Source organism: Catharus ustulatus, chromosome Z, assembly GCF_009819885.2.
Source record: "Catharus ustulatus isolate bCatUst1 chromosome Z, bCatUst1.pri.v2, whole genome shotgun sequence".
In the NCBI taxonomy this organism is placed as follows: domain Eukaryota; kingdom Metazoa; phylum Chordata; class Aves; order Passeriformes; family Turdidae; genus Catharus; species Catharus ustulatus.
In genome coordinates, this window is record NC_046262.2 from 38,131,170 (window position 1) to 38,147,152 (window position 15,983).

Sequence of the window (15,983 nt, forward strand, 5' to 3'; positions counted from 1 at the left end):
TCTAACATTGAAATGGAGGTAAAGACAGTCCTAAATCTGAGTGTTTCATGAGTCATCTCATGACACCAAATAAAGTGCCACCTGAGTGCCAGAGTTTAATTCTTCTGCTTACTGTAGATTTTGGCAAAATGGCTATCCTGTATTTCATAATTTTCTTTGGTTGTTTTGGTTTTTTTTGTTTTCCTAGAAAAATATGCCATTTATTTATTACTCAACTTTGATCTTAATAATTGATAATCTTGGATTGTGTTTCTACACTGTGACTTGTCCTATCTGGGCAATGTGGGACGGCACAGAATGCTTTTCAGATCACCTCAAAAGAAGGTAAACAAAAGAAAAGAGTGTGATTGAAGGAGCTGAGGAGAAATCCTTCCTGACATCACAGGGCTAGTTTCTGTATGAGAACAGATGTATAAGGGATGTAGGCTACCAGGGACACTGACTTTTTCTTTCATTCACTTCTGACTCCCATTTCTCTACTGTTACAGAATATGAAGATACAATGATGTATCTTTTCTCCTATCCCAAAGACTATGTCACAAATGTGTCTACAGAGATCAGAACGCTGACCATATGTTAAAAATTACACTACATAAAAGCAATAATCAACAAAGCACAAAAAATATTTAACAAATCATCTTCATATCATATAGAGTAGGCTGTAATCAAAATTTTCAGTGTGATCATAGCAAGTAATTAGTAACATTTATGGATTTTTGGGTTGTTAAGATAGTAATGTAAAAACTAAGACATACTTAGGACTAAGAACTTCAGGTTTTCTTTGCCTTTTCTCTTGTTTATGAATATTTTAATTCTCTACAATATCCAGTGTCTCTACAGTAGCCAGTTACCTGTTCTTACTAACTCCTTAATGAGGTCCTCTTTCCTTTTGATAGTAAGTGAAAGTTCTCTTATTTTTTGCTCAGCCTCAGCGAGTCTCAACTCTGAATCCTTTAACTTCTGCATGTTAAAAACATGGATTTTCTGGAGGCTGTCAATCTCTTCACCTTGAACAAAACAAAGCAAAATAGAGTTACAAAATCTGGAATAGATGCTGTATTCAAAAGGTAGTGCTCTGCAATATTGAATGTGTGCAGTTCTTCCATATGAAGTACAAGAAACAAAAGGAGAGAAGAGAGAAGGGTATTTTTCCCTGCCATGTATCTAAACAAGAAAAAAAACGCAATGGTATGCAATTCTTGCATTTCAAGACCCTAAGTCTGAAAAATATTCCAGAAACCATTTCAGTATTTTTGCTAAGATAATAGCATCCATTTTATTTCATTGAAGCAGCACTGAAGATTTATATCTGACTAGCTTTTTGATAAGTGAAGTGCTTTCTGGCTAGTAGGTATTACTTAGAGGTTACTGAATCAGTTTCAGAAGGGAAAGAAAAAAAAGAAATGGGAAAATTTATATTAAATTATTATAGGTTTCTCTCTTTTTCGGTCCCTGGTGGGTTTCAACGGGACCGGAGAGTGCTAACATGTAGCTATCTCTCAGAAACCCATATTTCGTCAGCTGAGAAAGACCGGAGGCCACGCTTGACGATTTCCACACGAGTTTATTTCATGCGAAAGGGGGTCAGGCAGGATTCTCTCAGAACAAAGGGCAGACACCTATATTTATAGGTTCAGGAAGGATCCAACTACAACCAATAGAAGCTTATACAAAGAACAGAAACTGACCAATTAAACATCCTAATTTCTAGCCAATTATGTTCCGAAGTGTTAGGAGAGTGACCAAATTCTTAAGGAATCTGGGTCAGCCTTGGTATCTAGGATACCCTATCTATTACAGCAAGTTCCAAGGGCCGGGGGAAGATGGCTTTGGAGAAATTGTATCATCCACAAATTATAACAAAAAATATTGCAATAAATACATGCATTTTGCTGAGAAAACTAATTACATGTGCTAAGGAATTATTGCATGTTCTGATTCTGTAGTAAGATTTGCTCTAATGACTTCCATTATACCTGTGGTTGTGTCAGTTTGTAGCGCAGGTTTATTGGACAAACCAGACTTGTCTACTTGACATTTTATGTCTTTTACATCAGGAAGGAAGTACAGAGAAGTGTGATTTTGTGTCCATGTTCGGTTCAAGCAATGCCTATGGAAGAATGATAAACATGCTATTCTGCAAATACACAGGGATTTTTTTTTTCCTTTAAGCATAATGCAAAGGAGATGATCTTAACAGAGAAGAATCTCAGACTTACAAAAGCATTTATTCATCATTATTCACCTTCTTTCTCATTCATGCCACTCCCACACACACCATCACCCAGCAGGGATTACACAATCTTTGCTAAACCTACATATATTAAACCTATTTTGTAGTATGCCCAGTTGGTCCCACAGGTTTACTATAAGTATCATTACAGATGGTCTCATATCAAGGAAGGATTAGGTAGTAATACTACCTTTGATATACATTTTTCTGTAACAAAAGTAAAAGAACAAAAATTAAAAGAACAGAAAATTACTTATATGAGGTTTTCTCTTCACTGCCTATATTGTCTTCCTCTTCATCACTCTGATCACAGAGGTGGTGGTGAAGGACTTTATCTTGATCTTCTAACTTGCTAAGTATAATCTGTCTGCGAACATAGAATTCTGCCATTATCTGGGCCAGGGACAAGACAGGAGGACTGGTATACTCCTGTCAAAAAGCACATGAAAATAGTGATGAGTAAAAATACTTGCAACAATTTAGAAATTCATTACTCATATTTCAAAAAATATTTTACCACCTGAGCTTGAAAGCAAAATCACATAGGTTTTCTATAATAACTCTGAATATCTTTGTAACAAAAGGTTTTGCAAAAGCCTAAAGGCGTAATTCCAGATGTGAAAGAGGGCACTGTTAGCAATTCATTATCCCATGTACTCAACATACTGGTAAGAATAATAAGTGACTTTTTATAAAGTTTCGTACTTGAACCCTCAAAACACCCAGAAAACCAGCTGGGAGTGAAAATATGAAAGCCATAGCACTTGTAAGTGGGAATTTTAAGCCTAAATATTTTGGATAATTGTGGCATAAATAAATGTTACAAAAATAATTTTTTAGAGTCTTCAGTGGAAAGCTAAGCAGCAGTATCTGAGAAAGCCACCATATATTATTATGTCATGTCTAATAATTGACCTATAATCATTACAATGTAGAAGGGGAAAAATTTAGGTAGACCTTACCTTTTGGATCTCAGTCCCTGAAGGCAGGTGAAAGGGGCGTAGCAGGTTTTTTGTCACTGGGACACTATAGGACGTCCTAGCAAATGCCATGACAGCTGGCCCATCTTCATAAGCCCTTGGGAAATCTAAAGATTTCACATCTGTAAACTTCTCTAATTTCAGTTTTAGCTGAACAATGAGCATTTGCTGTTCCACCATTGTCTCAGTCTCATGGGGAAAAAAATAAAGCAGAAGCAAAACTGAGCTCTGTATAATATTCACAACTTCTAATTCCTCACAAAGGTCATGAATCTTGTAAATCACCCACTGACCCTAAATTATTCTGCAGGGCACAGGCAAATTCTGTAACAAACTGAGACTTCTACGACATACCATCAGTCTCAGTCACCCCCCATACCCCAGGTCCAGTAAAGTTTAGACAGATTTTTGTTCAGCAAACCCCAGTGTCCTGGGTTACAGAAAGAGTGCCAATGTGGGGTGTAATTCTACAGCATTTCTGACAAACTGTTTTGATGGGTTGTTTGCAGTAGGTGTCCAGTGCACAGCTGACTCCTCAGGCTACAGGCTGAGTGTCAAATGAGATAAGGGAGAAGAGACAAGCCCTGTGAGGAGAGGAGTGTTTCTTTTTCTTCACAAATTACTCTGCAGTGCTAACTCCTGGGGAAGCACTGATCCTGAGGGGGACATCTCTGCCAATGGGCAATAATGGACCCAAGGCACCACCATAATGGGCAGCTGTAACAATGTATACCACCAAGGATTCCCAAAAATATCCTATGACTCCCAAGATTACATCATTCCCACTGTGCAACTGTCCACCTGGGGGAGGCGCTGAATACTCTGCCCTGAACCTGACCATATATAAATTGGGGACTTGGGACCCCCACCCCTGGACAAATCCAGAGGAGGACAAGACCTTCCACAGGACCACCACAGGATTTTGTGGGTCTAACCCAGTTTTAATGTGTATCATTAAATTTATTTTAACCTTTCTATTAAATTGCAACTCTGACCTGAAATCTTTCTCAAGGTAATTGTGTGGTTTTCATTTTTCCCAATGGTTTACTTTCAAACCAGCACACTCAGTTTAGTTACAGCCTATCTAGGCATCTAGTGAGAAGTGGATGACATAATTAGGAGCTCATGCTTGCTTTATATATGTATTTATGGAGAAATAAAATGAGAATTAAACAAACATTTTCAAATTAAACTTATGGTCTGAGTCTTATTAATTATGCATATGGGCTTACTATTCCACTTTGATCAGTTCCACTTTATTGTATTAATAACCTAAATATGTACATAATCCCAGCATCACTTGCTGCTTTTTCTTCCACCCAGCCTCAGGTTTGTTGATAATGCTGGTTTGGAGACCTTATCTGCTTTTCCTAAAGCATTTTCCATACATTGTTTAAAAGTACTAATGCTATCTAAACTGATTTATCCATAAAGCCAAGATTATATCAATTTTCAACTCAGTCTATTTTTTTGATTCTTTTTGAGGTATGGTTAAAATCTGGCCTGGAAACAATAGGGAAGTTGGAAAATAGCTCATGATACATTCTGCATTCTTTTACTTCGAGAAACACATTTTTATTCAGTCTTTATGATGTCTTAGATTGAAAGTTCCTTCCAAACACAAATTACAATGCCTTACAAGTTAATATTGTGTTGGAATACAATAAATATTATTTCTATGTCACAGAAAATGGAATATGTGTATGAATATAATATTATTTGTTACCATTTTGGAAGAACTAACAGCCAACGGATCCGCCTTGAAGGTATTTGTCCCTGATACAATTGCACATACAACTCCACAGTGTAACACCCATTGCATAAATACATATGGGTATAAACATTTATTACCTCCTAACTCATACCTGCTACTCTAAAAGCTCTTACTCTATCATGTATCATTAAATTACATATGCCTGTGAATACAATGTAAAATATATGACCGAAGCACCTGCTTTTCATTATTCTACCTACATAGTATATTTTTAAATAGACGTGGTGGCTTAGTGAATGCTAAAATGGTGCCAGAAAGCTCTCAAGCTTCCTTTGTGCCTCTGATACTGAAGTAACTTTCTATCTACACTGTGACAGCTACCTTGTATCCTCCAAAATTTATATAAGCATTATTGCAGTATAATTGACACTATGGTATTCACGCTAAAAAAACATCTGGCCATAAGTGACAGAAAAGAAAGAAAGCGACAGAAGAAAGAAAAAGATCATGACTAGTTTACTTACCTTTCATCAGCAAAGAAAAGGAAAAAGTAGAAAAAGTATAATAAGGAAAAGAGCACTAGCTATCCATGTTTATGCTTTTCTCTTTTAAAAGTTGATATAACTTATATGTCAGGCAATACCCACAGAATATTAACTAATCCATTTGCAGTCTTCCCGACCTTGACATGTTATGCACATACTAGCCACCATAATTTCATTAGCAAGCTCAAGATCTACAGAAGGAAAGAGGCTGTTCGCCTCTTTGCCACTACCTCACTTTCCACTGTATCACTTAGTTTTCTCTGTTATTACTTCAAAGTTAGGATGGAATTCTGTCTCATAAAGTCAAAAGAGGACAATACTCTAATTCTTAATAAAGCTATAACAAAATAATTTTCTATACAACTTTTCAATTGAAGTATTCTATAATATCGGTACAGTCTTTTTTAAATTCTATAGATTCTTTCACAGTCTTTAAAATCCTGATCTATTAATTGTCCTGAAACTCCTTAACAATGATGCAAATCTGGGGAAAGGGTTGTGTGTTATGCTTCAGGAAGCATAGAGAGCATGAATGGTACACTGCAAGTTATGAAGGAGGCGTCTGGCACAGGTAGGTTCATATACAATCTCCAGGAATCCCGTTACTGTGACACATTCCCTATATGAACCCAACTCATTCAATAAAATAGTTCAAATTAAAACAAAATGTCCCTAATATTGACCAGTAGTTAAGTAAAAAAAAACCCTGAGGGACCTGTGGAAAGCATTCACATGTTAGAAGGATGATTCAATACAGATAAATGTGTACCGGTGGAAAAATACCTGTAATCTTTGTGTTTCTTGAGCCTCCTTTAAAAATTCCTGTAGTTCTTTCTTTTCTTGTATTAATGTCTTTTTCTGGTTCTGCAGTGTCTGCACTTCATGATTCTTCTGGCTAAATAGTTCCTCATCCATAACTAGTACCTGCTAGATAATAAAAGTTCAGCAGGGCAAAAGGGACATTATTATTCCTACAACTGGAATATGAATAAAAATAAAACCTCATTTGTTGTTAAAAGACATGACCAGAACTGCAAAGTCTTGAGGTATGTATAGCAAATTATCTAAGAGGTTATCTGCAGCTTCTAGCAGCTATTTCTTCACTTCTGATTCATCTATTGATTTTGTTCTGACAAGTTTCATTCTTCCAAAGGAGATAATGTACTCACAACCAAACCTAATTTACTGAAATATATATTAAATTCAATTATTCGCTTTAGTATGCTGTCACATGTAGTTACAAGATCACATCATCTTGTGATTAATACACTTCTCAAATGAAAACAGCTGTCCTCAATCTGCAACTTGGATAACAGTTTAAAGAAACCACAAGAATGTGTCTTCATATGTTCTTGTGAATGAACTTAAACTTATTGATAGAGACTTCCAAATGTTGTTACTCTTCCAGAAAGCCTGAACAAGCCAAATACAAGTATTGAAACTTTACTTAAACCCACAAACCTTTTCAATCCTGCTCTTCCTATTTTTTCTCAAAGAGTCCTGGTGGTGGACATATGAATGAGTTTAGGTGTTAGCTACAGCCAATCCACTATGCCAGTATTTTAATATCATGTAAGACAGCATTATCCAGACAATAATAACTGCTAGCAAAGAAATATGTATGTAGAGACAAGAATAGTCCACTACTAGCTATTAAATCTGGCCATATGCAGACACTGCTCTAGAGTCTGTAGCATCTTGTTAGTTTTAGCCTTTTTCTAACCATCTCTTCCTGCCTGTGGATGGCATCCTCATATGGGGAAATGAGTTTAAACTAAGATAAGTTTAAGCTCAGCTTCTACATGGTTTTGAACCTGAAAAACAGAGGTTTAAAACAAGCCACAGAAGAAAATCAAGAAGGAAGAAAAAAAGCTGTGATTTAAACTATTTGAGAACAAAGAAGAGACAAAATTTCTTTATGCAATTGTCTGATAATCTATAGGTTTATCAGTTTGGTTGCAAACTGATAAAGGGGTTGATGTTACAAAATTCTAACTTATTGGAGCAATGTCTTCTTCTACACGACTGTAGACAAATTATTTTTTCTTAGGTTTTCATCTGGCATCAGAACTTCATTCAGTTTCCAAGCAGTGTACAGTTGTTTCAAGCTATAAAATTAATTTTGATTTGAGATTATTTTCACTGTACAATAATCTGCATTTATTTTATTTTGATGTTCACAGTCAACATTTTAATTCAGCACATCCAAGATAGGTACTTCCTAAATGTATATGGGGATGTTTCCAAAAATAATTATTTATTTGATCATACATCAGTTCTGTTAGAAGACATGCTCTCAGAAGGCTGAGAGCTCTTTTCCCCATAGTCATCTCTATGACTATTATCTGTTGTGAGAGAAACAGCTGATCAGCAGTACTGATATGACATGGGATATCTGCAGGCTAAGACTATCAAATTTTGTTTTGAAACAACATTTAGAAACACCTCATTTAGAAAATCATAAATAAATATGATGTTACCAAAAAGCAAAAGTTGATGTTTAACACAAAAGCAAATGTTAGAAAGTGATTCGACAAAGTAATCTGCAAATAGTTTAGAAGCTCAGTTAGCTAAATGCATGCCAATGGAAAAGAAAATACAGGAAGTTATGTGAGTCCATAGCTGAAGAAATACACTGTAGGAAATTGCTAAGGGATAAGAGATGAGACTGTAATTTCATAATATTAGACAGACTAGCATATTTGTTTTGACTTGCAATACAGGATGTGATCAAAAGTATCTATTCGAATTATCACCATCTGTTGAGACTAGGTGGGGCAGTGATCCTTATCTCCATGGGAGATACTATCTGCTAATGGACCATCTGTTAAAAACTAGGTGAGGCAGTCATCTTTATCTTTTCACAACCCATCCTTCCTCCAGGAAGATATATTCTAATAATGACCCATTAAGTCCCACTGCATAACTGATAAAATTACATTATCCCATTGGGAGATGGTCCAGCCAGAGGGAGAAGCCAAGCCTCTCCAACCAAGATAAAAACTGAGATTTGGAACACCAAAGTAGCCTTTTCCACTGGATTCTAGAGGAAAACTGGACCTTTCCACATCATTACTGGACCTCTGGAGGAAAACTGCACCCTTCTACACGACCACTGCTTCAACTGAACCTCATCTGTAACTGCAAGAGGACTGTAGCCACAATTTAATGGGACTGCTACCAGCACCCTGACTGATGGGGGTGTCAGGTTGTACTCTGACTTTGTCAGGGTTTGGAGTTTGTTCCTTTGTAGTACTGTATTTCTATTTTAATTTCCCTAGAAAAGAACTGTTATTCCTAATTCCCATATTTTTGCCTGAAAGCCCCTTGATTTCAAAGTTATAATAATTTGGAGGGAGGGGGTTTACATTCGCCATTTCAAAGAGAAGCTCCTGCCTTTCTCAGCAGACACCTGTCCTCCAAACTAAAACAGCAGCTTTTTGTTCTTTGTCCATATATAAGCCGCACCTGATTATAAGCTGCACTTCCGGGTTCGGACCAAAATTTTAGCAAGAATGGTGCGGCTTATAATCGTGAAATTACTGTACTTTAATAATGGTACTTACTGTGAGGGAATGATACCAGGGGAAATTTTCTCCCAGCCCTTCACCCAGATTTTTGGGTCTACCCCACCAGTTTTTGACGGGTTCAAATCTCGTCTAAATGCTATTGATCTCATACACCAGTGGCTGGTGTTACTGATAGGCTTGTCCAATTTAGGCTTCTAGAGATAAGGGGAGATTGAGCTGGATAACAACCCTGATACCTACTCCAGGAAATAGGGATGATGCTGTAGACATTGACCCTGCCCCAGAGACTAGAGATGCTGCCCCAGGGCCTGACCCTGCCCCACAGCCCACCTCAGAGAGGAACCACCTGGAGTGGGTGGGGGTTCTAGTGAAGGAGATAGGCCAGATGCTGAAGGAGTACATTTCCCCAGCTGGTGAGAAACCCTCCCCCTGCCCTAAAAAGGGAGAATCCAATGATGCTGCAGTGGAACCTACTAACGTTACATCTGTCCAGGTTCCAACTAAACCACAGGGGCACTCACAGCCAGCAGTAGTTGCCCCTGTGGAAACTAGAAAGTCTAAGACAAAAACAAAGTACAGTAATTTTATGATTACAAGCCACACTGACTATAAGCCGCATCGCCGGGTGTTGGCAAACATTTCGTTGTTTGTCATACACAAGCCGCACCCAATTATAAGCCGCTCTGTCATTGGCAGTGAGGACCCGCGTGCAACAAAATTGCCAAATAGTAACAGAATCGCGGGATTGGGAGTGGGGGTGTTTACTGGCTTGGCTCGGGCCGCGAGGGCTCGGCCCGCTTGGGGCGGCCCAGCTCGGTGCTGCCACTCGGTGGGTCCGCTCGGGGCCGGCCGCCGCCGCTGGGCTCACTCACCCTGGCCTGGCGCTGCCCTGCAGTGGCAGCGGTGCATGGAGCCCGGTGGCACCCATGGCGGCAGCGGCAGGAGGGGAAGGAACGCCCCCGCTCCTGCGGCGGCAGGCAGGAGGAAGCCCCTGCCTCCCTCCCGAGCCGCGGGGATGGCAGCATGGAGCCCCTGCCACCCCCGGGCTGCGGGAGAGGAGGGAAGGAGGGAAGGAGGGAAGGAGGGAAGGAGGGAAGGAGGGAAGGAGGGAAGGAGGGAAGGAGGGAAGGAGGGAAGGAGGGAAGGAGGGAAGGAGGGAGCTCCCCTGCCTCCCTCCCCCTCCTGCGCTGCCAGCAGGGATCCCGGCTCCATCCACTGCGCAACAGACTAACCAATTTGTAACAATCACGGAAACCCAGGTTTTACTGGCTGGTGCTCAACTCGACACCTCAGTTTGCACTTCTCGGGTTGAAAATGTCAGAAAATTATTCACATATTAGCCGCTCCTGAGTGTAAGCCGCATTTCCGGTGTTGGAGCAAAATTTTAGTCAAAATGGTGTGGCTTGTAATCGTGAAATTACTGTACCTAGACAATAAGGATAATAAAGGAGGGCCCTCACAACCAGCAGGGGAAGCAGAGGTTGAGATCATCACTGAGTCCCTGTCGTATGAAAGCCTCTGTAATCTGCGAAAAGACATTGTATGATGGGGTCTTGAAACTTTTACAACTTGGTTACTTCGGGTCTGGGACCTTATGGGTGCAGGTGTGCAACTAGATGGTACTGAGGCAAGGACTTTGACCCAGGACTCAGGTGTAGATCAGGTATTAGTAAGAAAGACAGGCCCCTTTCCCTCTGGGAGCAGCTTTTAATGAGTGTAAGAGAGAGGTTCGTCCACAGGGAAAGAATGCAGGAGCATCACCATAGAATGCGCTGGAAGACCCTTGAGGAAGGGATCCAACAGCTGAGGGAAGTGGCAATACTGGAGGTACTCTTTGAGAGGGGTGGACAGCACGACAATGACCCTGACAAGGTCAGGTGCACAGGGCAGATGCTGTGGAATCTGGCAAACCTGGGGCTATCTCAATATACCACCTTCATTGCAACGATTAATGCCGACAACAGCCAAGAGACAGTGGGCTCTGTTGCTAACAAACTCAGAAATTTTGAGAGCATGATCAATGGCCCAGAGGCTCATGTCTCTGCTGTGGTTAAGGAACCCAAAGAGGAGTTTAAGGAGATGAGAGAGATATGGGAAGAGGTAAGGAAGGTCAGTGCAGCACCAGCGCGAGTCACAGGCCCCAAAGTCGGAGCCCAACGCCCCCCAGCTATGGAGAGAGGGTACACCCTGTGGTTCTTTTCACGAGACCATGGGGAAGACATGGGAAAACGGGATGGGAAACCCATGGGGAAACCCATTTCTGTCCTGGAAGCACGAGTGCGTCAGCTCAGGGAGCGAAACACTAACCAAGGGAGTTCTGCTAAAGTGAAGGTAGCCTCAACTTCCCATATTCAAGGTGCAGGCTATTACAGAAGGGAGAATAATCTGTCAGACTCACTTGAAGGAACCTCTACTATGTATGCCCAGGAAGGAAATAATAACCAGGGCTAAAGGGGCCCTGCCTCTAGCCAGGGAGAGGCATGGTATAACAGGGTCTATTGGATGGTGTGGATCCAATGGCCTGGCACATCAGAGCCATAAAACCACAGGGCGTTAGTTGATACTGGCTCACAGTGTACTCTGATACCATCAGGACATGTGGGGGAAGAACCTGTTTCCATTGTTGGGGTGACGGGGGGATCACAGGAATTGACTTTGCTGGAAGCTGAGGTGAGCCTGACTGGGAAGGGGTGGCAGAAACATCCAGTTGTGACTGGCCCAGAGGCACTGTGCATTTTAGGCATAGATTTTCTCAGGAGTGGCTATTACAAAGACCCAAAGGGATACAGATGGGCTTTTGGAATAGCTGCTGTAGCGGTAGAGGGCATTAAGCAGTTGAACACCTTGCCTGCACTGTCAGAAAATCCATCTGCAGTGGGATTCCTGAAGGTGGAAGAGCAACAAGTGCCAACTGCCACCTCAACAGTGCACCGCCGGCAGAACCGAACGAATCGAGATGCTGTGATCCCCATCCACAAGACAATCTGTGAGCTGGAGAGCCAAGGGGTGGTCAGCAAAACTCACTCACTCTTCAACAGCCCCATCTGGCCCGTGTGCAAGTCTGATGGAGAATGGAGATTGACTGTGGATTATCGTGCGTTAAACGAAGTGACTCCACGACTGAGCGCTGCCGTGCCAGACATGCTGGAGCTCCAGTACGAGTTGGAGTCCAAGGCAGCAAGGTGGTATGCCACCATTGACATTGCCAACGCCTTTTTCTCCATTCCTCTAGCAGCAGAGTGCAGGCCTCAGTTTGCTTTCACCTGGAGGGGCGTGCAGTACACGTGGAATCGTCTGCCCCAGCTAGGGAAACACAGCCCTTCCATCTCCCATGGACTGATCCAGGCTGCACTGGAAAAGGGTAAAGCTCCAGAACACCTTCAATACATTCATGACATCATTGTGTGCGGGAACACAATTGTATGGGGCAGTGGAGGTATTTGAGAAAGGAGACAAGATCACCCAGATTCTGCTGAGAGCTGGCTTTGCCATTAAAAAGAGCAAAGTCAAAGAATCTGCCCGAGAGATCCAGTTCCTGGGAGTAAAGTGGTAAGATGGACGGTGCCAGATCCCCACTGAGGTCATCAATAAGATCACCGCAATGGCTCCACCAACCAGCAAGAAGGAAACACAAGCTCTCCTACGTGCCATAGGCTTGTGGAGAATGCACATTCCTGAGTACAGTCAGATTGTGAGCCCTCTCTACCTGGTCACCTGCAAGAAAAACAATTTCCACTGGGGTCCTGAGCAGCAGCAAGCCTTTGCCCAGATCAAGCAGGAGATCGCTCATGCGGTAGCCCTTGGCCCAGTCAGGACGGGACCAGAGGTGAAGAATGTGAACCGGGAACCATGGACTGTCCTGGAGCCTTTGGCAGAAGGTGTCTGGGGTGTGGTGAGCTAGAAAGTTCGTTCAGAAGACATCGTTATGCACGAGGAGTTAGGCCCCGCCCTCTCCATGGCGTTAGCCAATCACAGCTGTATCGAAGTTACTTAAGCCGGCGTTTGCCGAGAAATAAACGCATTTCACCGTTGACTGCATCAGTGTAGCGAGTGATTTGTCCGGTGACTGGGATAGTAAGTGTGTGTGTGTGTTCGCCGTGGCCCGCTCTAACCAGGTCGCCACTTGCCTTCGTTTCCCCCCAGCGAAGGCAACATAGTGGTGCCGAAACCCAGGATCGCCCTCAGGTGTTCGGGTGAGGGAATAGCCCCTGATACACGCGGCTGAGGGCGATCCGGGTGACGGGACTCGCGCTGGAAGAGGTGGGCGGTCGAGGCAGCTGGATCTGACCCCGACAGTGAGGACACTCACGTACCGCCAAGAAATGGATGCGCTTGGCAAGGTAGTTTCCCAACTGCATAGGCAATGTGGCATCCAATGCAAATCAAGGGATTTTGATTACGTAATCATGCAGTTGTTAAAATCGAGGGCGATAGACTGTACCACAGACACCCTGCATTCAGGGTGCTGGAGGGAGTGTACTAACGCCTGCGCTAACAACGTGATTGTCTCCAGCTCTGGTAAACGTTTGGAGAGCTGGAGAGGAGTTGTGAAGGCTCTGGAGGGAGCATTGTTGAAACGGGAAACTTGGAGAGCGGCCCGAGACTGTTTAAAAATCACACCGAAAGTGGAGGTGGCCGCCACTCAGTCTGCGTCTGGTGATCGTGCGGGGTCGAAAACTAACAACTGCTCGCAGCCCCAGTCCCTTATCTCAACCCCCGATCCAGCTACTAATCGGTCGCCAGACTGCAAGAAAATATGTGAGCCTCAGGGCATCTTTAAAGAGGCGAGCCATGAGGAAGTTTTAAAAAAAAAAAAAACAAAAAACAAAAAAAAAACCAAAAAAAACCCCCAAAAAACCCAAAAAAACCTGCTGCTCTACGCGTCACAAGATGGCGCCGAGCCTGAGGGCGAGGGGCGGGGCCAACAGCTTTCTCGCGCCTCACACACGGGCAGTGACGAACATGAGGGGCCATGGCGGGGCCGCGGGTGGAGGCTGTGGAAGCGCTGCTGCGGGAGCTGCTGAGGGAAGAGGCGCCATCCCGCATTGCCGCCCTCGCCGAGGAGCTGTTCCAGGCGGCGGAGGGCATCTCTGAAGAGGATGGGAAGGTGGCGGAGGGAGAGCCCCCCGCTCCCAGTACGTCGGGAGGAACGGGGGTGCCTCACACCCCACAGCCCTGGCCCAGGTTGGTGCCGCAGCTCCGTAAACACGAGCTGCTGCTGCTTCCCACCCTTCGCGGTGAAGCCAAACCTGTAGCACTACTGAAACGTAAAGAAAAGAATTAATTTCTTCATCGTTCGCCCCAATAGCGTGGAAGTTCAAAATAAAGTGGGCAATGTTATTTTTAAAAGTCAAAAAAAAAAAAAAAAAAACCAAAAACAAAAAAAAAAAAACACAGGGAAAAGAAGCGGGGAGAAAGACAGGAGATTTGCTCCAAGGCATCTGGGCATCGAACCAGCTAGTCACAGAAGAACATTTAGCTCCCATCCACGCAGCAGTCCCTCCATCAGCTTCTTCTCGCGCCAGGACTGCGGGCGCTCCTCCTGGAGGGGCACCGGGTCCCCATCCAGCAGTCCAGGCAGGAGCGTACCCACACATGCGAGAATTCCTCTGCCAGCGCCTTGGTGTGCGGGCTCAGCTGCAGGTAACAAGCAAGAGAAGACATGGCAGAAACAGCTGAAGAACATTCTGATATTCCAGCTGTTGTTCCTTTATCGGAGTATGAAGCAGCAGAACAGGAAAAAATAGAAGCCCAACGAGTGAAAGATGCTGAAGCAATGAGAGAACAAACCTCAGAGGAAGAGAGAGCAGAGAAGTTAGAGGAGACCCTGAGGATGGAGTAAGGATCTGAAGGGCTGGTACATGCAGTTGCTGTTACCATTGTGGAAGAAGAAAGGGTGGTGAGCAGCATTGAGGAGAGATCACCATCATGGATTATCTGCTGCTCTGACAGAGTGCATTGAGCAGGCAAGAGAAGAGGAAGAGAAAGAAATTCAGAAAGCAGCCGAACTGGGTGTTACTGTGGAGGATGCACTGCTAAGACAGTGCCAAAGACTAGAAAGAATGTAAGTGATGACACCACAGCAAGTGAACTGGAGCTAACCTCTGAAGCAGTGACTGCTCTGGAGACAGTAGAAGCTTCCTGTGCTGAAGAAACGATGGAAGCTAGTTGTAACGGGCAGAGAGTACGCTGCAGTAAAAAATGATGATGTCATCAAGTGGTGCCCATTAAAATCCATAAAGCCCGTGCTGTCTAACAAAACCAATGAAATTAATGAAATCTCTTGAGTTTCTTTTGACAGGTTCACTGCCGTGATCCATCTCATCAGCCTTGTGTTCCATCTTTGTGCTTCAGTGTCCTGTTGTTGCCAAACCCACTTCATCGGCCAAGCAAAGAACTCGAAGACAAGTTCCAACGTCACGGCAAAATGCTCCAACAATGAAATCAGTTCGATTCCCCTGTTTACCCAACAGCCCTGTTTACCACCCATGTGTTCACCCTAGTGGGACTAGTTGTAGTTGTTGTACCCGTGTTAATGTTCGGTTCCCTTTTCATTGTTGGACTAGATAAGTTATAGCCAAGTTGCGATTGCATTTAGACGTTTAAAATAGTTCGCGTGTTGTTACTAATATGTTTCATGAGTTGTTACTAACATCAGTTTAGCACAGCTGCGAAGGCTTAATCGGTCATGGAGAGGGGGGAAATGTGGTGAGCTAGAAAGTTCATTCAGAAGACATCGTTATGCACGAGGAGTTAGGCCCCGCCCTCTCCATGGCGTTAGCCAATCACAGCTGTATCGAAGTTACTTAAGCCGGCGTTTGCCGAGAAATAAACGCATTTCACCGTCCACTGCATCAGTGTAGCGAGTGATTTGTCCGGCGACTGGGATAGTAAGTGTGTGTGTGTGTTCGCCGTGGCCCGCTCTAACCAGGTCGCCACTTGCCTTCGTTTTCCCCCAACGAAGGCAACACTGGGGAGACT

General features: G+C 43.2%; 1 protein-coding gene across 2 annotated transcripts in view; it reads right to left on the bottom strand.

Moving 5' to 3' along the window:
• Nucleotides 1-15,983, bottom strand: part of KIF27 (kinesin family member 27) — a 39,277-nt gene that overhangs the window by 11,156 nt on the left and 12,138 nt on the right. For both annotated transcript variants that reach the window (XM_033086107.1, XM_033086106.1), the window contains exons 6-10: nt 6,256-6,399; nt 3,196-3,402; nt 2,487-2,662; nt 1,977-2,110; nt 852-1,007 (exon numbers count right to left, since the gene is read on the bottom strand). In XM_033086107.1, the coding sequence (XP_032941998.1) occupies nt 852-1,007; nt 1,977-2,110; nt 2,487-2,662; nt 3,196-3,402; nt 6,256-6,399 (817 nt within the window). The remainder of the gene's footprint in view (nt 1-851; nt 1,008-1,976; nt 2,111-2,486; nt 2,663-3,195; nt 3,403-6,255; nt 6,400-15,983) is intronic.